The sequence below is a fragment of the Eremothecium cymbalariae genome, chromosome 2 (assembly GCF_000235365.1).
Source record: "Eremothecium cymbalariae DBVPG#7215 chromosome 2, complete sequence".
NCBI classification, from domain to species: Eukaryota; Fungi; Ascomycota; class Saccharomycetes; order Saccharomycetales; family Saccharomycetaceae; genus Eremothecium; species Eremothecium cymbalariae.
Window position 1 is genome coordinate 19,689 of NC_016450.1, and position 20,151 is coordinate 39,839.

At 38.4% G+C, this 20,151-nt stretch overlaps 11 protein-coding genes across 11 annotated transcripts; 5 read left to right on the forward strand and 6 right to left on the reverse strand.

The window, feature by feature from the left end:
- Positions 1 to 34: 34 nt before the first annotated feature.
- Positions 35 to 1,054, reverse strand: PFA3 (palmitoyltransferase PFA3; the record flags this gene model as incomplete). The annotated part of the gene is made up of 1 exon (XM_003644542.1): positions 35 to 1,054. One exon carries the CDS (start codon positions 1,052 to 1,054, stop codon positions 35 to 37), a length of 1,020 nt encoding a protein of 339 aa, XP_003644590.1.
- A 178-nt stretch (positions 1,055 to 1,232) lies between these two features.
- On the forward strand, positions 1,233 to 1,943 carry RRP40 (exosome non-catalytic core subunit RRP40; the record flags this gene model as incomplete). The annotated part of the gene is made up of 1 exon (XM_003644543.1): positions 1,233 to 1,943. The coding sequence occupies one exon, from the start codon at positions 1,233 to 1,235 to the stop codon at positions 1,941 to 1,943; it is 711 nt and encodes a 236-aa protein (XP_003644591.1).
- Positions 1,944 to 2,012: 69 nt separating this feature from the next.
- Positions 2,013 to 4,589, reverse strand: FIG4 (phosphatidylinositol-3,5-bisphosphate 5-phosphatase; the record flags this gene model as incomplete). The annotated part of the gene is made up of 1 exon (XM_003644544.1): positions 2,013 to 4,589. The coding sequence occupies one exon, from the start codon at positions 4,587 to 4,589 to the stop codon at positions 2,013 to 2,015; it is 2,577 nt and encodes an 858-aa protein (XP_003644592.1).
- A 616-nt stretch (positions 4,590 to 5,205) lies between these two features.
- Ecym_2017 (SNG1 family protein) lies at positions 5,206 to 6,540 on the reverse strand (the record flags this gene model as incomplete). Its single annotated transcript, XM_003644545.1, has 1 exon — positions 5,206 to 6,540. The coding sequence occupies one exon, from the start codon at positions 6,538 to 6,540 to the stop codon at positions 5,206 to 5,208; it is 1,335 nt and encodes a 444-aa protein (XP_003644593.1).
- A 375-nt stretch (positions 6,541 to 6,915) lies between these two features.
- Positions 6,916 to 8,142, forward strand: LEM3 (Lem3p; the record flags this gene model as incomplete). Its single annotated transcript, XM_003644546.1, has 1 exon — positions 6,916 to 8,142. One exon carries the CDS (start codon positions 6,916 to 6,918, stop codon positions 8,140 to 8,142), a length of 1,227 nt encoding a protein of 408 aa, XP_003644594.1.
- A 416-nt stretch (positions 8,143 to 8,558) lies between these two features.
- On the forward strand, positions 8,559 to 9,830 carry ARG8 (acetylornithine transaminase; the record flags this gene model as incomplete). Its single annotated transcript, XM_003644547.1, has 1 exon — positions 8,559 to 9,830. The coding sequence occupies one exon, from the start codon at positions 8,559 to 8,561 to the stop codon at positions 9,828 to 9,830; it is 1,272 nt and encodes a 423-aa protein (XP_003644595.1).
- A 286-nt stretch (positions 9,831 to 10,116) lies between these two features.
- KRE1 (Kre1p) lies at positions 10,117 to 10,788 on the reverse strand (the record flags this gene model as incomplete). Its single annotated transcript, XM_003644548.1, has 1 exon — positions 10,117 to 10,788. The coding sequence occupies one exon, from the start codon at positions 10,786 to 10,788 to the stop codon at positions 10,117 to 10,119; it is 672 nt and encodes a 223-aa protein (XP_003644596.1).
- Positions 10,789 to 11,324: 536 nt separating this feature from the next.
- On the forward strand, positions 11,325 to 13,958 carry VNX1 (calcium/hydrogen antiporter; the record flags this gene model as incomplete). The annotated part of the gene is made up of 1 exon (XM_003644549.1): positions 11,325 to 13,958. The coding sequence occupies one exon, from the start codon at positions 11,325 to 11,327 to the stop codon at positions 13,956 to 13,958; it is 2,634 nt and encodes an 877-aa protein (XP_003644597.1).
- Positions 13,959 to 14,209: 251 nt separating this feature from the next.
- CDC33 (translation initiation factor eIF4E) lies at positions 14,210 to 14,917 on the reverse strand (the record flags this gene model as incomplete). The annotated part of the gene is made up of 1 exon (XM_003644550.1): positions 14,210 to 14,917. One exon carries the CDS (start codon positions 14,915 to 14,917, stop codon positions 14,210 to 14,212), a length of 708 nt encoding a protein of 235 aa, XP_003644598.1.
- Positions 14,918 to 15,266: 349 nt separating this feature from the next.
- Positions 15,267 to 16,124, forward strand: Ecym_2023 (uncharacterized protein; the record flags this gene model as incomplete). Its single annotated transcript, XM_003644551.1, has 1 exon — positions 15,267 to 16,124. One exon carries the CDS (start codon positions 15,267 to 15,269, stop codon positions 16,122 to 16,124), a length of 858 nt encoding a protein of 285 aa, XP_003644599.1.
- Positions 16,125 to 16,197: 73 nt separating this feature from the next.
- RTC1 (Rtc1p) lies at positions 16,198 to 20,151 on the reverse strand (the record flags this gene model as incomplete). The annotated part of the gene is made up of 1 exon (XM_003644552.1): positions 16,198 to 20,151. One exon carries the CDS (start codon positions 20,149 to 20,151, stop codon positions 16,198 to 16,200), a length of 3,954 nt encoding a protein of 1,317 aa, XP_003644600.1.

Consider the following 20,151-nt stretch of genomic DNA (forward strand, 5'->3'; position numbering starts at 1 on the left):
CCGTATTATAGTTTTAATATATTAAGCTTAAATTTCAATCGCCAGGTGATAATAAAGGGTGCGTGAGATCTGCAGAGGATCTGGGCGATAGTCTTTTCATTAACTGGTCCTGCAGAAACATACTCTCATGAAGTCTTGAATATACTTCGGAATTCAGTTGGTAAAATAGTCCCTTTTCATCTAAGCTTTGTCGGTTCTTCTTCTGAGAGTCAGTTTTAATTGGCAGCAGCCATTCTCTCCATGTATATCCCATAACAACACACCAATTCTGATAACGTGAACCCAAGTCGAACGGGTTTCCAACGGACTGTGGTGAATGACCAAGACTCTCGTTGAATATTTCCAGATCTCTGTTTAAATATTTCGATGCATTCAATTCATTTGTAGTTTGGTTTTTCGTTAAGAGATATATACTGAACCCTGTGAAACAGAATAATGAAACCGATGCCCCAGTTGAAAGTAACCAAACAACCAATAGATTAATGTCAATATATTGTGTAGTATAGTTCTGGTTGCGAAACCAAGATACTATTTGCAACGTTGCAGCAATGAAAATTGATATTGAGTACAATGTGGAATACATTAGGAACTGAACGAAAAACTTCTGATTATTGAAACCAATACAAGAGGAAAACCAGGGACAATGGTGATCTCTTTTCAAATAGCACTTATTACATGAAGAACAATGATGAGAACGATCCGGTTTCCATACACCACATGTTGCACAATATCGATATCTACCATTCTGCCGTAGAGTTACTGATTTCTTTGATAGGAACTCCGGTGGAAATTCTAACCCAACTTCCGCATGTTCAGAATTCTTAACTTTTAATGGTTCAAAATCCAACGGACTACCTGCACCTATACTGATAACCTTGAAATATGTGTAAATGGTTGCCGATACTAAAACACATATTATTATGGTGCGCGTGAAGCTATCGATTACCGTTGCTCTAGTCCAAGTTACCACGCTTGAATACGTCAGTATTAGTGTGGTTAGAGCTCGAGGAAATAGTAGCGGAATAAGTCCACAATAATGAGTCATTTTTCCCATCGCTAAGTGGGTTTTATACCATGATAGGACAATCGCACATGAGCTCGTTAACTGCACATATACTTGACCAACTTTTAGTTTTTCACTCAAGAAAACCCCGCTAAAAAAAAACGTTAAGCCTCTTCCAAGAGGTTTTCAAATTTGAATCGTAGCAATAAGTGCAGGGAAAATAATAGCAATGGCGAACTTAGTTATCCCTGGGGATAAATTGAGTATTAATAATGAAGTTCCCCTTTCATTAGGTCCAGGTGTATCTTGTGATCCGAGGAGTCAAGAGGTCAGACCGGTTAATGCCGGATTGGAGGTAGTGAGTAACACAAAGAAAGGTCAATCTCTATATGTGGATTATAACTCAAAAAGATATCTACCATCAGTAGGGGATTACGTTATTGGTCTTGTTACAGCTTCTTTTTCGGATAGTTATAAAGTATCCTTGTCCAGCTTTTCCTCTTCAGTGGTCCTATCATATATGGCTTTTCCAAATGCTACGAAAAAGAACAGACCGACGCTGAAAGTTGGTGATTTATGTTATGCCAGGGTTTGTAGTGCTGAAAAAGATTTGGAGGCTGAAATAGAATGTGTAGATTCTACTACCGGCAAAGATGCAGGGTTTGGTATCTTGGAGGGTGGTGCTGTTGTTGAAGTTCCGTTGGCTTTTGCTAGGGAACTTCTCTTTAATAATCAGTATCCGTTCCTTCCAATTCTAGCTCAGAATATTGAGTTTGAAGTTGCTATTGGGCTTAATGGAAAAATATGGATTAAAACGGCTAATTTGAGTACTACTTTAGCATGTTATAGAGCCATTCAGAAGTGCTGTAAGAGACAACCATCTGAATTTAAATCGACAATAAAATCTGAATTCAAGCAATTCGCAAATTTAAACGTTTAGAATCAGTTATTTAATTTACTTTATATTGATAAGCTATTATAAACACATCCTTGTAATTTTATTAATTCGCTAAAATGCGGGAAATGTTTCAAACTTTCCAATTGTAAAGGATTTTTGATAAATACGCTGTTGGTCCTGACTAACTTCCATAGATGAAGTATCAAAATAATCCTGATAATCATCAAGCGCATTATGGGAGCTAATCCTCATTGAATTTTCATAAAAATCTTTTTCTGTTGAACTAATAATGTTGTTTAATGATAAGGAGTAAGGGTATAGTGTATGTTGCTCATAGCTCTCATTCAGGGTAGCTTCCGAATCATTGATAGAATTACGTTCGATAAAAGGACATATATCGATAGTATAAGTATCCAATCTTCTTTCGAGTTTTTTGGCTTTCGATATAGATTTGAATAACTCCCAATTGCATAGATCAAATTCATCCTTTTCAGTCAACATATGGTTTGGATCCTCTTTCTGTTTCCTCGAGAAACTGTTTGCCTTTGTCGTAAGAGTTCTCAACTTTGTATTCAACGAACTTTGTTTCTTAGACACAAATGGCGAGATTGATGAGTTTATCTGCTTTTCCTCAGAGTGATAATGTCTGGTCGAATTCATATTATAGGCAAACAAATCTTGGAAAGATACGAAAGAACGTGGCATGTAATATTCGTTCCAATAATTGTCATAGGAAGATGGATACCCGCGGACATATTTAATCAGTTTTTCCCTAGTAACATCGTTATTATTCTCTAATATTTCCTTTTTGATGATTTCTCTAAAGCTTTGAACGTGGGAATCATTCCACCAGTGAGTAAAACTTCGCTTCGGTTCTCCTATGTTATACATATTATGCAGATAAAAATCCGTATTCATATCCCACAGCATCGGTTGACCCTCTTGATATACGTAATGACCCAAAAATAGGTTAATGGCTTCCTGCCTTTGTGCATCAACAAATGAATTGCTGTAAAATCTCTTTATACTCTCCACCATATCCCTTGAGTGAGAGCTCCATTGATTTATCTTTCGATAAGTTTCCATTGTGTTTACTAAATGAGAACCACCGTACTGAAGAGCAATTGTGTCTCCATGATCATGAAATAACTCCGTAAGTATGTCGACAATATCTGAATCGTACTCAAGGTAAGTATTGTCTATTATACCAAGGGCATGCAACTGGACACCCAAAGCTCGCTTACCAATCACAAATTGTGCTGCATTAGTCCTATCTAGACAGTCAATACAATTTGTACGGCATATTCCTTCCTGAATTTTAGTGGTTGCGAACGTCTTTCCATTGTGGAAAATACCAGTAGTTTCCAAAGTTTGACTAGAATATCGTTCTAAAAATTCAATTACAACCTGACCATGGGATTTGGAAGCCCTGCTCATGTCCCATGACATATACTGCAACTTCTTTTCCTCTGGCAAAAATTGATTCAAATAATCCACACAGTTTTCAAATTCAATCAATAATTTTGTTTCCCTAGGATTCTTTTCTTTTGTCTTAATTAAATTCAATATTTGTATTGGACCACCTCCATACCGTTGAAATAGATTATCAAAGTGCTTCGCTGCGGAACTATAAAATGGATCCATAACATTTATTTCAATTGGGGGTTTTGCCGTTAAATTAGACGCTTCTTGAGACCAGAAGAGCGGTATGGAACCCCTATGTTGAACGAAAGAGGTATACCTATCGTTATCATAATACATAGCACCCGGTGCATGAAATGAGGTTAATACCATATCAGAAACAATCTGCTCAGTTTCCACTTCGTTTGCTACATATCCATGGTTATTTACTCCTCTTTTCAAGAATCTTGCACCTGCAAAGTGGTGCGATCTCCTAGCAAGCAATGTCACAAATATGCTCTTTCCTTCTAATGATATGTTAACTTGGTCAATAAATCCGTGAATTATTGGCTGAAACCAGTCATATACCGTATCAATACATGAAAAAACATCATATAGTAAATATGAGTTCCACATGAACATTTCATTGTAATCCGGGATACCAGATGGAACCATTATATCTTCTCTTCCTACACCTTCTAACTTTTTTCTTAAGATATTAGTCTGAAGCGTGTTAGTAATATCATATGTATAACAGAAGTAAAACGTTTTCGACAAATCAATGTTTTGAAATGTTGATAAAAACCTCGATTCTGTCGCATCCGGCTTCTTATAAGAAGCAGAAATGGGCACCAGCTGTGTGTCATCTATATGGTAGATTGAGTGACCCCCGAGAACAGCCACATAACTAATCTTTGTCACAACAACCAAATAGTAACAATCAGTAAATCGGATAAAACCCAGCAGCCCATGACCCGTCAACTTTTTGTTTAAACCGTCCTTCTCAGATTCCTCAATATTCTGTAAAATCTTCATCACATCACTTCTGGTAAAGAATACATTATCTTCGGCGACAAACAATTCATCCTTCGGCTTAGTAAGGTCGATTTCCAAAATTCGAAACATAGTCTCTCGTTTATTACTCCCCACAATGTACATTGACTTACTAGTCTCATAGATAGTGTATTTGGTCATGGTGAACTTCTTTATTTTCCGCTGTTTGGGTAATCCTGGAACAACCGAATTCATGGATTTATGGGCTAGTGATGCAGCACCTGTCCCAGCCATTTCCACAAACTGTATCTTTGCCTCTCACGAACTCTGTACTTTCTGAAAAGTTGGCCTTAAATATTCAAATTGTGTACTCATATATAGGATCTCAAAATGTTGTTTCATTCTTAAAGGGATAAATTGGTAAGTGGTGGAGTTTTCTAACTTTAAACTTTTTATAAAAAAATATTTTAAACTTCTAAGCATGTTGGGCATTGCAATGCCACATGAACAAGTAACTGAAATGAGGTCAGCTGCCTCAATGGCTGTTGTTCCAAAAAGCTATTTCAGAAGATGAAGAAAAGTTAAGCTTATACTGATATAGCTATTCAAGGCGCTAATAATTCATCTACTTGCTTTCAAAAGATCAGTGGAAATCTTGTATTCCCAGACGCTAAACATTAACGCTCATGCTGGTTCTATACAACCTCAAAAGAATATTTCAAATATTTTGTGTATTGGGAAATAACATTTTAAAACTGATATTGACTTACAAGCTGTATGATACCTGCTATGAATTTTTCAGACATATTTACATAAACTATATCATTCCTTAGGATTAAAAACTACAGAAAACATTAAGTTCGTGCTTGGTTTTTTGTAGGGTTGAAAAGAGGCTATTAATTATAAACTTTTACATACTTTTCCTGCTCTTTACTTGCAATACTTTTAGTACAAATGGGAACAAAATGCTATTAACCACACACCATGCCAAGAGAATTCCATATGCTTTAGGAAGGTAATCCTGGTCTAAATCTAGAAAAATCACCTTTAAACATTCCTTGGTATTAAAAATTGGTGTAAAATAACCATACCGGTAGAACCTAGATTGTAAATCCATATTGAAAAAGGTAGGAGAGATGTTAATGATTATCCAGGACATCAACCAAAGACCAATAAACCGTGGCTGGAATGCGGATATTAATGATATAATGTTTTCATTTGCCCCACCTATGGCGACCATGCATAACCAAGTGGTTAGCCAGCTAACAAGGAACCCAACTTTACCATAGGCTCGTGTAAAATCAATCTTATAAATGGCTGACATAGCATTAAAGCATAGAGCTAACAGGCCGTATAAAGCCCAAGACATCATATATCGATATAACATAACACGGTAAGGTTGGTATCTGGCTATTAATTGCTTGTAGATAGGCCCAAATAATGTTAGTTGGAAAAATGTCAATAAAATGATATAAATTAAACCAATTTGCAATGGACCAAGCAATATGATATTATCGAATGGTCTATAGTCCACTTGTTGCCAATCCATACGGCCAGCCATAGCTAAATTATAGCTATTAGAGGGAAGTTCGATACGATCAGACATGGAACCTAGCAAAGAGGGTAGATAATTTGCGTTATAGTAGAATTCAAACTTTTTCTCTAACTTTAACATAATTGGTAAGATAGAAGCCTTGAACCCTGTAATATCCCTTCCAGATTCATAAAATACTTCAAAGTATTCTGAAGAATTAAACACAGGTGCCGATGTATTTACTAAAGAGTTCGTTAAAGCAGCAGTCGCGCCCGGCTTAACATTTAGCACCATCCATACATCGCCTTTATGAACCAAATTATGAACAGCAGCATCAATATCAGCGTCCGCACTCAAGTGATAATAATCTCTAAATTCAGAGGGACTGCCGTGAACCAACCAATGACCTGGTACTTCTTTTACAAGATTTCCCAAATTGGTACCAATATCACCTTCATCTTGTATTAGCACGGATATATTAATGTTGCCTAACTTCCCTTCGCTATCATATAATGCTCCCCAGAAGAAGGCAATAATGGCCAAACAAACTACTAATAATATTAGTGCATTATAAATGACTCTCATCCATAAGGTTTCTCCAGAAGGACTGGAAAAACCAGTACCGGCTATCTTAAATTGCTCTTGGCCCACAACATTAGGCTCCAGGGGGGAACCCTTCTGAACGTATTCAGTTGAATCTTTATCTGCCATCTCAGCGGACCTATCTAATCCACTTGCACTTTTTAACACAGCAGCCAATGAATATGGGAATCTGGCTTCGGACGGCAAGACCTTTCTATCACGTGGCGTTAACTTAGTAATAGAAGCAAATATGTGTGATTTATAGCACACGATGTTTGATACACTTATTGGTTATCATCCTCATTCGATCAAGTAATAATAACTTGGATTCTTTTGGTCACCTTTTGCTTTCATTTTATGTTATGTACTGTCTTCGATCATCAATATGCAGGCATGATTAGAAATGATTTGTAATTCGGAAACGGAAACCAAACAAGAACAACATGCTGACAGCACAGGCCTCTAACATATACAAAGCACAGACCCTTGTTTGAAATAGACCAAATGGCGGGTATAAAGTTAAGTAATGTTGGTATCTTTCGTAAGAAAGATAAGGAGCTGTACAAGGATCGTGTTGAAGAAGAAGATGCAGATGTTTCTGATTTTGAAGATGAGAAGCCAAAAAAGGTATCATCAAGAAGGCCTAAGGAAACAAGGTTTACTCAGCAGAGGATTGGGGCGGTTAATCTTATAGTTAAACCTGCTACTGTAATACCTCTTTATTTAATACTGGCAATATTTTCAGTTGTTATTGGGGCAGTATTATTTGTAAGTGTTACGAAGGTGGATGAGTTTATCATTTATTACCATAATTGCGCCTCGAATGCTTCACTTACAGATTTCCAAGATATTCCCAGTGATCAATTCTCTTATTCCTTCCATAAGGAAGGTTCGTCTGGATCCAACCCCCAGTGGAAGTATGTGGAGCCTGAAGATCCTTCGGAAGATGGAAGTTGTCGATTAAGGTTCAGCGTCCCTTATGATCTAGAAGGCCCGATATATGTGAGCTATTTGATTGAAAATTTCTACGCTAACCATAGGAGGTTTGTGCTATCTTTTAGTGAGGATCAAATAAAGGGATTGAATGCTTCCTATGAAGATGTCCATGGTTCAGTAGGTATTAATTGTAGGCCGCTCATAAGAAATGAAGAGGGAAAGCTATATTACCCATGTGGTTTAATTGCCAATTCCATGTTTAATGACACGTTTCCGTTTTCCCTAACTGGTGTCAATGGTGCTTCGGACTTTCCATTAACCAATAAAGGAATTAATTGGCCTGATGATAAGAATCGTTTTAAGAAGACCCAATATTCACCCGATGATGTTACTCCGCCGCCATATTGGAAAAAGCAGTTTCCAGATGGCTACAATGAAGAAAACCTTCCCGATCTCCACGAATGGGAAGAATTTCAAAACTGGATGAGAACATCTACCTTACCAAAGTTTTCAAAACTAATTAGACGAAATGACAACGACACGCTTAGTGCAGGCACATACGAAATGGAAATCGGTCTTCATTGGCCTGTAGATGGTTGGAAAGATGGTAAGAAGGCAGTTTATATTACGAATAGCTCTTCTATTGGGGGCAAAAATAAATTTTTACCAATAATCTATCTGGTGGGAGGTGGCCTATGCTGTATCATAGCTTTATTTATTCTCTTCTCATACGTTTTTGCTAGAAGAAAGATAGCAGATTGGAATTTATTATCATGGAATAGAACGAATCAATAAGTACGCCAATTTTGATTATTTCTAAGAATAAAATAAAATGAAACCAAACCTACACTTATGTTGTATCTTTTATTCAAAAGAATAATTTTACGCAGTACACCACTTCTTTTTGACCAATTATATCTATTTACAGTAATATTATTCAGTGTAAAGATTGGTACGTTATCAATAGAAACTTTGCACCAATATTAGCCTTATTATACCTAAAGATTGCTCATGTAATGGTTACTTTTAGCTGACACAGCAACGCAGATATTCCAACAATCCAGATATAATATTAGCCGTCTCGAATGACAATATTGTTGAGTCATATATGCACTCTTAATTTAGCGCTGTTCTTGTCATGGATATGTATTTATGCATATCAGTCTGCTCCTCAATTCGATTCAAGTGCACTTTATAGAGCTTGAACTGATATGCTACAGTCGAGAAGATTTTTTAGATCATCATCAAGCAACCTAAATTCAGTTGGTAAAATGATGGGTTTTGAAGCGAACATTTATGCAAAGCCTCATGATTTGATTCTAACAAGAGGGGCCAATTCTATTTTATATGATGATATCAATAATAAGCAGTACATTGATTTCACATCTGGCATTGCGGTAGCATCTTTGGGACATGCTAATCCCAAGATAGCTGAAGTTATTCAAAAGCAATCCACGAAATTACTTCATACTAGCAATTTGTTTAACAATATTGAAGGTTTACAGTTATGCCAAAGTCTTATTGAAACTACCAAACAGTTTGGCGGCCAGCATGATGCTTCGGCTGTTTACTTATGCAATTCTGGTACTGAAGCTAACGAGGCAGCTTTGAAATTTGCAAAGAAATATGGTGTTCAAATAAACCCAAACAAACATGGTATTCTGGCATTTGAGCAGTCTTTTCATGGGCGTACCATGGGTTCGTTATCTGTTACCAGTAACCCCAAGTATAGGCTTCAATTTGGTTCAGGAGTTCCCAATACCACTTTCCTGGATATTTCTGATGACTTATCAACAATTGAATCTTTTATTTCTGAAAACGCATCACAGTTCGCCGCACTAATCGTGGAACCAGTTCAGGGAGAAGGCGGTGTGCTTCCACTTCCAGCCGAAAAACTAATTTCAATCAAACGTGTTTGTGTAGAGAATGATATTCTTGTTATTTATGATGAAATCCAATGTGGTATCGGACGCACTGGTAAACTATGGGCTCATTCATATCTTCCAAAAGAAGCACATCCTGATTTGTTCACTACAGCTAAAGCACTCGGAAATGGGTATCCGATTGGAGCTACTATTATGAATTCTAAAGTCAATTCAGTTTTAAAAGTGGGAGATCACGGCTGTACCTACGGAGGTAATCCGATGGCCTCTGCAATTGCCTGCTCGGTTTTGTCGACCATTGCAAATGATCAATTTTTGAATGAAGTTGGGAAGAAAGCGCAGGTCTTCGTTACTGAACTCAGAAGATTGCAAAATAAATATCCGGTAATTCGGGACGTCAGAGGCAGGGGATTGTTTATCGGCGTAGAGTTTCAAGACAACCCAGCGGAGCTGATTAAAGTAGCTCGTAAGAATGGTCTACTAGTTGTTGGAGCTTCCAGAAACACGATTAGGATTGTTCCTCCGTTGACAGTTGAAAACAGTGTGATCGACGCTGGTCTAGAAATTCTTGAGAAATCCATTAGAGAAATATATTTATGATGAATTAATTGAAGGACCATCCAGGTTTCCTCAGCCAACCAGCCACTGAAATTGTTGAATGTCCGAAAAAATAAACATTATCTATATATATAAATACATAATCTTATGGTTTACAATGTGTCAACTATTGGTTAAAATTCAAATTGTGCACAAGGAGCTATGTATGTAGAAAGTAATGCATATGAAAAGCTCCATTTGAAACCAAATAGGGTCACGCATCTTGACATAGGATTCCCAAAGGGGCTCTATTTCGTCACATTGAACCCAAATAAACTCTTTAAATAACTTACAATAAACCGATTAAGGCTAGCAGTATAAATGACAGTGAGCCTATATGTGGCGACAAGGCATGCTGTCCGCCAACACTAGAATCAGTCAAAGTAGTGATTGTAGGTGCTTTGACTGACCCTACAGCGCCCTGAATCGAGCCCAATCCAATAGATCCTGAACTTGGTGTTTCAACGCTGTTATACTGACTAGTGAAGTACTGGTGGTACGCACTCTTTATACCTTGCGATTTGCCATCAATTAAAAAAGTGTACCATATAAGTGTAGGATCTCTCAAAGCAGTCGTCGTAACACCATCTGTTACAAAGGTCACATACAAGTCAATCTGATCTGTAGGAACGCTGTCTAAAGTGTTCATAGTAGTAGAAGGGTCAGGAGCATTATTGGAATTCACTATCGGTTCGGTTGGAGTAGTTACCGCAGAAACAGAATGGGTGGGAGCATCTCCAGCATTACCAGGACGGGCACCACCACCAGGTGCTGCCCCAACATCAGCTGCGGCTCCAGGATTACCGGCTACCGCTGCAGGAGTAGTGGTGGCAGCCGGATCGAAAATAGTTACATGAGTAGTAGGTACCCCTGCCACGTTGGTCACTAGTGTAGAAGTTATTACCACAGCACGAACAGTAGCAACTAGAGCAAATATTATGGATATCTCTTTGAGAAGCATTATCTTCTGTGCAGCTAATAGCACTTTCTCTAACCACAGATGTTACTAATCAGCTTTAAAGGACTTTTGTATTCGTCGACTGGGCCGACTCCTCGAGGCATATATATCAACTTACTGGTATTTCGCCCATAGCCAAACTCCATTTTCCATTGTTTCTTTTTATACTCTTATTGGAATTTTTCAAATATTCCGCTCTAAATATGTCACGTGCTTTAAAGGAATTTTAATCTAATTTAAGATCACGTGAAAATATAAGATAAATTGAAATATAAAATAGTGTTTGTAGTAGTTTAACTGAGCTACAATTGCTTGAAGTAGGTATGTTTCTTCATTTATCCATTCTGAAGAAGGTGGTTCAAGAATTTTTGGTGAATTCAGAGATCTGAACATCTCGGGTTGAATTCTTGACGCAGTGTTCTTAAACCTGTACAAATTCAAGTTCCGGATAAGGAGGTATACATACATATAAGCTAAACCGAAGGTGCGTAGGCCGGTAGATAAGGCTGGGAAGGTTTTATTAGTTTAAAGGTACAAGGATGTCTAAGAGGTTACCGAACCAAAGCAAGAATACTCACGATAGTACACGCAGAGTGTTCTCTGTTGATTACGACTCTAATGAGTTCCATAACGAACCCCGTTATCATAGGGGGTGTCAGGATGGGATGAACGTAAACAAAAATCACCGTGGGAGTACTCTCAATGCAAGTGCTACTGCACCATCGTTGTTAGGCGGCGTGGGATGTGGATCGGTTGGTGCATCTATCAGACCCAGCTTAGAACAGAAGCACTCGAGGTTTTCGATTGATGATGATAACGATGAGATTGGTGTTCAAGATAACCACCATGACATGGTGTTACCGCCTACAATAGAAGACCAGGAGTCGATAACAACGGTCGAATCTTACACTTTACGGGAAAGACAGGAAGCTATTAACGAGACCCATCCTTTTGGGATAAGAATTTGGAAGCCTGCATTGTATAAAAAGCAGCGATCTGTTCAGAAGGCTGCTAACGAGGATATACATGAGACTAAATACAGGCATGTTTCTCTTTCGTTGCATTTTTCGAATGTTCTATGGTCATTAACTTTAGGTTTGTTCATGTATTTGGTTCTAACGCTGGGTGGTGTTCTGGTTATTTCTTTGGGCTTGTGGACGGAATCAGCTCAAGATTACTCTAGAGTGTTTTTCAAACTGGGTAGGTACCTTTTATGGCCTTTTGGGAAGGTTGTATATATTGTCTCTGACCAACATTATTTACTCGAGGACAAAGATGAAGGTATCAGTATGCATCAGTTCTATAAATGGATTAGTTCCACTGGAAATAGACTGTTTTTTCATCAAATGGGAACGAATATGCAATCTCCATTGACATTTCAGAGAGATACTACTTATGATTCTATAATTCGTGACATAAATACCGAATCTGATGAGGCACAAGATTTAGCCACAGATTCTGTGCCTCAAAGAAGACTATTTGGACGTGGTCAATGGTCCGTGGGAAGAATTGCATTTTATGCCTTGTTTCACGTAGTTATTCAACCGACTATGATGTTCTTGGTTGCAATAACATGGTTGGCAGTCTTCACGATCCCTATGAGTAATATTATGTGGAATCTAATGTACCATTGCAGAAGACACCCATTAGCATTGGAGTTTAAGCATGTCAAGAACTCTGATCTTCCTACTACGGCTGATCAAGAAATGGAAACTAAAAATGTCTTGCTGTGTACATTCCGTTGTGCCGGATTGCATTATTATAAGTTTACTGTTGATGGAACAAATATAATTGTAATGAATTTAATCGCAATCGTGTTTTTCACGATTTTTAATTTTTACATGATTAAAGGATATTTTGGTGCCACCATTTGGTTAACTCAAGATTCAGTTATATTTTTATTTTGTTTATTATCCATTATTCCTTTAGCGTTTTATATTGGCCAAGCAGTTGCATCTATTTCTGCACAAACTTCGATGGGTGTTGGTGCTGTTTTGAACGCCTTTTTTACTACAGTTGTAGAAGTTTTCTTATATTGCATTGCGTTAATACAATCTAAGGGCTTACTGGTTGAGGGTTCGCTGATTGGTTCTTTATTGGGAGCAGTTTTGTTATTACCTGGATTGTCTATGTGTGGAGGTGCATTGAAAAGGAAAACTCAACGCTACAATCCTGCTAGTGCAGGTGTTTCAAGCGCTATGTTGATATTTTCTATGATGGTTATGTTCGTTCCTACAATATTATATGGCATTTACGGTGAATGGGACATGATTTGCAAACAGACTCCTAATCTTTTGACGAAAAGCTGCAACTTTATTCAGCCGCCATTGAAGTTTGATAATATGTATCTCAAGGTGATAAAGCCAATCTCCATCATCTGCGCGGTTGTTCTATTCTTGGCTTATATAATAGGTTTATGGTTTACTTTAAGGACGCATGCTGCAATGATATGGCAGATGCCAATAACAGATCAACGTCAACAACAATCACAACCGTTACAGCAACAGCAACAACAACAACAACAACAAAATCAACATCAACATCAAGCTCAGTCAGTTGGTCGTCGTGAACAATACTCAAATGCTGCAGGTATCTCTTTTAACAGTGTTGGTCCCCCATTATATGAACAAAAAGGCCATTCTGGACCAAACTGGTCACGTACCAAGTCAACCTACATTTTATTGGGGGCTAGTATTTTATACGCTGTGATCGCCGAGATTTTGGTTTCCTGTGTCGACGGAGTGTTGACAAAGATACCCTCAGTAAGCCCCAAGTTCCTCGGTTTGACTATTTTTGCGTTGGTTCCAAACACTACTGAGTTTTTAAATGCCATATCATTTGCTATTAACGGCAATGTTGCATTATCCATGGAAATCGGAAGTGCTTACGCTTTACAGGTCTGTTTGCTACAAATTCCTGCATTAGTAATTTATTCTCTAATCTACACAATGAATATGGATGAATCACAGATTAACATCCGAGACCAAATGTTTGCCCTGGTGTTTCCACGCTGGGACCTTATCGCGTGTGTCATTTCAGGGTTTTTGTTTACATATTTATACGCTGAAGGCAAGTCTAACTACTTCAAGGGTTCCATTTTGATTTTACTTTACATTGTAACAATTGTAGGATTCTATTTTCAAGATCTGATGGACGAATATTTAAAAATCTGACTATTAAGTGCACTATATATATATTCATTTAATGGACATTCACCACATTATGAAGTTTTAAAACCCATTAATATAACTTAATGTGTTTTTAGTGTACATATATAGAGCAAATTATCTTGATCTAATAACATTAGAAATATTCATATATATTTATATATATAAATTCATTTAAATGATTAAATAGAGATATCAAACATAAATGTACAGGCCAAAGATCTTCAACAACAACAATTTCAAGCCCTATGCTTAATCTACAAAACTAGAGTTGGTCTAGCGTTTTTATCGTTAGCAGAAGAGTGAGCGAAAAATTCCAACTTGTCAGATTCCTCCAACTGCAGCACCGCCTTAAACTTTGCACCAACCTTGGACAATGGCTCCTGGTCTACAGACTTGGTCCACAACCCAATCTTGTACCCTGATCTTCTCACGTTCACCACAACACCGTTGATTTCAGAATCATCCTCATCGATAGATTCACCAATGACAGCCAATAGGGCCCTTAGCCACAAATCATCTATATGTGGCGCCCTTGCACTTTTGAACTGGAAAGACCACTTACCTCCCTTGGAGTTGGCCTCATCTTCCCACTCTGGCCTGATGTCATCGCGGAATAAATGGTAATCCGACTTCAAGGGAAGTTCACGAGGTCTAGGAATCGACTGCTGGATAGCCCAAAACTCTTCAACAGTAGTAAAGGATGTAACCGGGCGCAATAAATCAGACCAAGACTCGTTTTCCCCGACCGGAGGCTTGGTATACCAAAGAGTCCATTTTGAGTTTAATGGATGTTTCAAATTGAAGTCCTTGCTGTTAGATAGCACAGTTTGGCCTTCTTGATTTTCTGAAACGGACAACCCTTGCGTCTTCTGAGTAACTTCTTCTACAGACATATTGATGATTATAACACAATGGTGAGGGGGTAGCAGAGATATTAAGGCTCTTACCTTTTGCCTATGCATTCAACATGTTCCGAGACCCCATCAATATTCCATTATTCTAATTTCAGCCGGTTTACCGACATGGATACAACCAAAAAATTTTCAATTGTCGTTCGATACGATATCCGGGTAATGTTCACAGCTGTCAAAATATAGAATTATTTATAAACATGATTTATCTAAAATATGACCATCTGTAGTTTCCCTTTTAAATGAAATCCCGTTAGTTGTAATGAAACAAACAGTATCAAGGGAGTAGATATATGTATGTTACAAGGAGCTTATCAGAGCGAGATCTGAGGGTATTTTGTCAATTTAGCTGATAGACTGGTAGCCACGCTGTAAGGTTGTCAGAATTGGTCGTGGATCCATGGTTCTTGAAAGATTGGTAAATATGGTGCTAGGAGGAGCAGCGCTTACAGTGTCAGTGTTCCTGGCTGCTTTGTACGTCTATCAGAATAAGCTTGTTTACCCTTCGTGGGCTCAAGGAGCACGCCAACATGTGGATACACCAGATATGTATGGGCTTCCTTATAAGGAGCAGAGGCTGGTGACGAAAGATGGGGTAGAGATTCGAGCATTTGATATTCGAAAGAGTGGGTCGAAGGCTACGTTTTTAGTATTGGCACCGAATGCTGGAAACATTGGGTATTTCCTATCTGTAGCAGAGATGTTGTACAAGCAGTTTAGTGTGTCTGTGTTCATGTATTCTTATCGTGGATACGGGTATTCGCAGGGGAGTCCAAGTGAGCAAGGACTAAAGTTAGACGCTGATTGTGTGATGGAGTTTATGAGCCATGATGACTTCTATTCGGCACAGAAAATTGTACTCTATGGAAGGTCATTGGGAGGAGCTAATGCTATATATATTGCAAGGAAATATGGCTCTCTTTGTGATGCCATGATCCTGGAAAACACATTTTTATCGATTCGAAAGGTTATCCCTTATGTGTTCCCCTATTTGAAATATTTCTCGTTTATGTGCCATGAGGTGTGGAACTCTGAGGCGGAGATGCCATTGGTTTATGAGGACCTGCCTGTGTTATTCTTAAGTGGTCTGAAGGATGAAATTGTACCGCCAGACCATATGCAGAAACTATATGATCTGTGTCGTAGTAGAACAAAAGGATTCTTCACCTTCCCGCTTGGATACCACAACGACACAATAGTTCAAAGTGGCTACTGGGATATTGTCCACGATTTCTTGGAAAAACACATGATTCTATGAAGATGAGAATATATGTAAGCGTATGAATATAATGATTTTGTATATATATATCTATATCCTATATAAGATGAATTCATAGCATAACGCCGCTACAGCCGGAAGGACATTCTGTCATACCCTCGTCGAGGAACCATCTTTTAAAGCAACCAAAATGACCCTCATGCCCGCAATGGAGGAGACACATCGTTAGCTTTTTCATTGGGGTCTCACAGAACACGCAGAGAGAAGATGGTTTTTTGCATAAGTCGCAGTACCAATAGCCAAAGTTATTCATAATATGAGGATTCCCTAACTGAAATTCTTTAGTAAGTTTTGATTTGCTATGCTCGTTTATGATCAACTTTCCACACTTGTCGCAAAACAATCGTATTGTAGATTGGCCGGAACCCGCACCTAGAATATCATCCCACGGGCAATATTTAAGTAAATCAGCGGATATTTCAAATAATTCGTAATGGTGTAAAACTGTGATAAATTCAGCCAAAGTATTTTTGGCTATGTAAGTTGATGTGATGTTGAACGTAGTCTGAAACATTAGTATAATAGTTACTGTAAGCAAAATATTTCCTGTTTCCACACTATGTTTGAATATCTGTTTAATTAAACGACTCGTTTTCCATGGTGGTAGATACTTATCGCTTATACTCTTTGCTTCATCATTAGCTTGTCCACTTAACAAATGCCCGCCAGATGATTGGAACTTTTGGGGAGATAGGCCAAATATATATGAATTTATGGCCATGGTTTCATGATTGAAATGATTCGGATTCGGCGTTATAGATTTCTTGGATTTTGCACATCCTATTGGTGAAGAATAAGGCCTTCTGTAGCCCATTACATAAGATTCTGCACTATGGATGGATGACCGTTTACTAAATCCGCTTCCCAAAGATGTGGAAGCCTTGCCTTTAGTGGTGATCAATTCATTGTCAACATCCATTTGGCCAATCCTCGGTGACCTTAAGTTTGTCATTAAAGTGTCGATGAATGAAGTTCTAGGTACACGATTACTCGTAATAGGAATACCCAACGATGGTTCAATATTACTGCGTTTTCCAGACGCACTGTAATCGGAAGCTCCATCATCCTCTATTTCCACAGCATTTTCACTGCTGATATCTTCGTCTACTGAAGTTCTTTGTTTCAGTTCAAGCAGCTCTCGTAAGTTCTTCTGTATATCGTTATTATTCAAGTGGTTGTTAGAAGAATCTGTGGAAAAAGTATCACTATTCGTCTTTTCACCGTTAAACGCAACTTCCATGTTAGTGGTATGCTTTCCATTAAGAGCCTTGTTTGAAGAAATGCTTTCAATGGCTTGTTGCATTTGTTGCCCGTCAGCAGAGGAGCTGAGCTCACTTGCATCATAACTACTGTATCCTGATGTTAGAGAATCACTTCTAAGGGATTTCTTTGATCCTAATGTGGTGTCATGCCTTCCTGTAGGATTCAAGACATCATTGTTTTCATCATCCGCAAGCATAAATGCAGCCTCTGTAAGTTGCTTTAAATCCCATAGCAAACTATCTCTAATCATCAACCATAGCTTAAAGTTTACTACATCGTCAATATAAGCATACGTCTCGGCATTATGGGCACACATAGATATCAACTTAATATAATGATTGTTCTGTTTTTGAAGTTTGGAAGTAGCAACATCATCCGCATTGCGAGTGTCATTCCTTTCCTCCGCTGCAAGGCTTATATCTGAGGAATCGTCTGTTGGTATGCTGTTTGATGTATCCGGTTTTTTTGGTGCTACCGTATCTGGGCCATATATCCCAGAATCAGTGTCATGCGAAGTGGTAGTACGTATTAGTGTCGCCCAGGTGTTATGACCAGAAATGCCGATGCTCTCCATCAATTTTGTTTTTGCTTCAGTTTCATCAACACTTTGCGAAGGGTCCTCTGCGCTTGATTGTTTAATATCAGTTTTTTCTTGTACATATGAAAACTTAAGTTCTTTTGAAAGAAACTTGAAGACTTCGACGACAGATTGTTTGTTAGCAGCTGATTCTTGATCCCTTAAATCTTTCTTCATATTTGGTAGTCTTGAAATACGGACACTATTCAAGATGCGTGGTAAATCTAGGCTCACTAAAGCTGGTGAATCAATCCCAATACAATATTCTAGGACACCGGACGTAGACGGGGATTCAGATGCGATAGAATTGTGATAAGATGCAGACTGCACCCCAAAATTTCCTTGAAGGGGGCTTGTAATTTTGGCACTTAATGATGAAACAGTTTTTGAAATCGTCGGCCTTTCTAGGACAAAGTTCGTATGTTGATCACTTTGATGTTGTGCTGGAAATAGTGAATTGGAGATATACGCACTATCTTTGTTGGTTGGGTTTATCAAACCAGAAGAGGCATTGGTACTCATTTTGTGATGATGGAGTCTTGCGGCACTATCAGGTGTCGTTAGTGTCTCAGCAACATAAGTTCCCTTTTCTTGATCGATGAATACTAGTCCATCTCCATCAATATCTCGCCACTTAACCACACTTTTTGGTAAATTGTCTAACATAGTGGGTTCAGAACGAATATCCCAAGTGGTGATAATATTCTGCTTATCTATATTGAATATAATGTTTTTATCCCACCAAACAAAACCTAGCGACGGTGCTGCTGTGATCAATATGTGTTTGGGGATATATTTTCTTGCTAAAGAGTAAATCGACACATCTGAATCTTCGCCCATAGATGATGTAGCAACAATAGAATTTAGAACGTTCGTCACATAATTGGGTCGGAATTTGAGTTTTGTCATAGGATGCGCTGTATTTATCATTGTTTCTAGATAACCTGTCGATATCGGAACAGTATTTATCGAATATCCAGTTGTATTGCTGTGACCTTGTGATAAATTTAAAGTCGCATTTGCCTTATCTCCTACATACCACAAGGCACATTTACCATCTCTCCCACCGGTTATAATATAATCCATATGAGGATGCCAATGCATGCAGAGCCCTGGGCCAGAATGGGCATTGATCTTTCGTTCGACCTGTCCTGGCTGTCGTAGATCATAAGTCAGCAATAACCCCGAATCATTAACAGAGGCAAACTTGTACCATCTATTGAACGAGTTCATTGAAGAATTACTATCCGACGATGCAAAATCATAAGAAGGCATCCACTTTACATCTCTTACAGAGTCAGAACCTGAGCTAAAGCTAGCATCACTTCTATTATTTTTAAATGCGGTTGATCGAAGATCCCAAACTTTGATATATCCATCTTGGCCTCCACTTATAATCAAATTGGTTTGTCCCATATTAAAATCAACACTATTGATCGACCTAGAGTGCTCCGAATAAGTGGCTACAAGAGGGGAACCAATATCAGAAGTACGATTTATATCATATATTGACAATGAAGTTGATGTTCCACAGATGGCAATGTAATTCTTATGGTTATGGAATCCAGCTTTCACATCTGATATCGTACTTATTTTCCTGAAGCTTCTGCGAATAGCGTTAGAAAACTTCGTGTTCGTACAGTGGTTGCTTAGAGACATGTAATCTTGTGTTTGGGTAAACGAGTAATCTTCGTCGAACTTGTACAAACCAAGATGACTCTTTCCAGCAACCACTATCGTCCTACCTTGAGGGTCATTAATCTTGTCCAAACTCGCTATATCCTTATTACACTGAAAAGCGTTGCCAACTCCTGTAAGCCGGCCATCAGGTCCATGAATTTTAGAATAATCAGAACTCTTCTCATCTTTCGTGGTAGGCGCTATAGGGATGGTGTCAGAGACGCAATCCTCACGGACAGATTCCATAAAAGGAAAGTTTCCACTCAGTGTGGACCTTTGACTGACCCTAACTTTGGGAGATACAACCCCCTGACATGAGGACGAAGTACCAATCCCTGGTTGCTGCATTTTATGGAACGAAAATCGGGAGAAAGATTGAGGCCTAATACCATAAGGTTGCTGGGAATCGTTAGGGGTGGGTGACAACCTTTTTGTTGAAAAGAACCCATGCATGGAAGACTCACGGTTCTTTGACATTGAACCCAT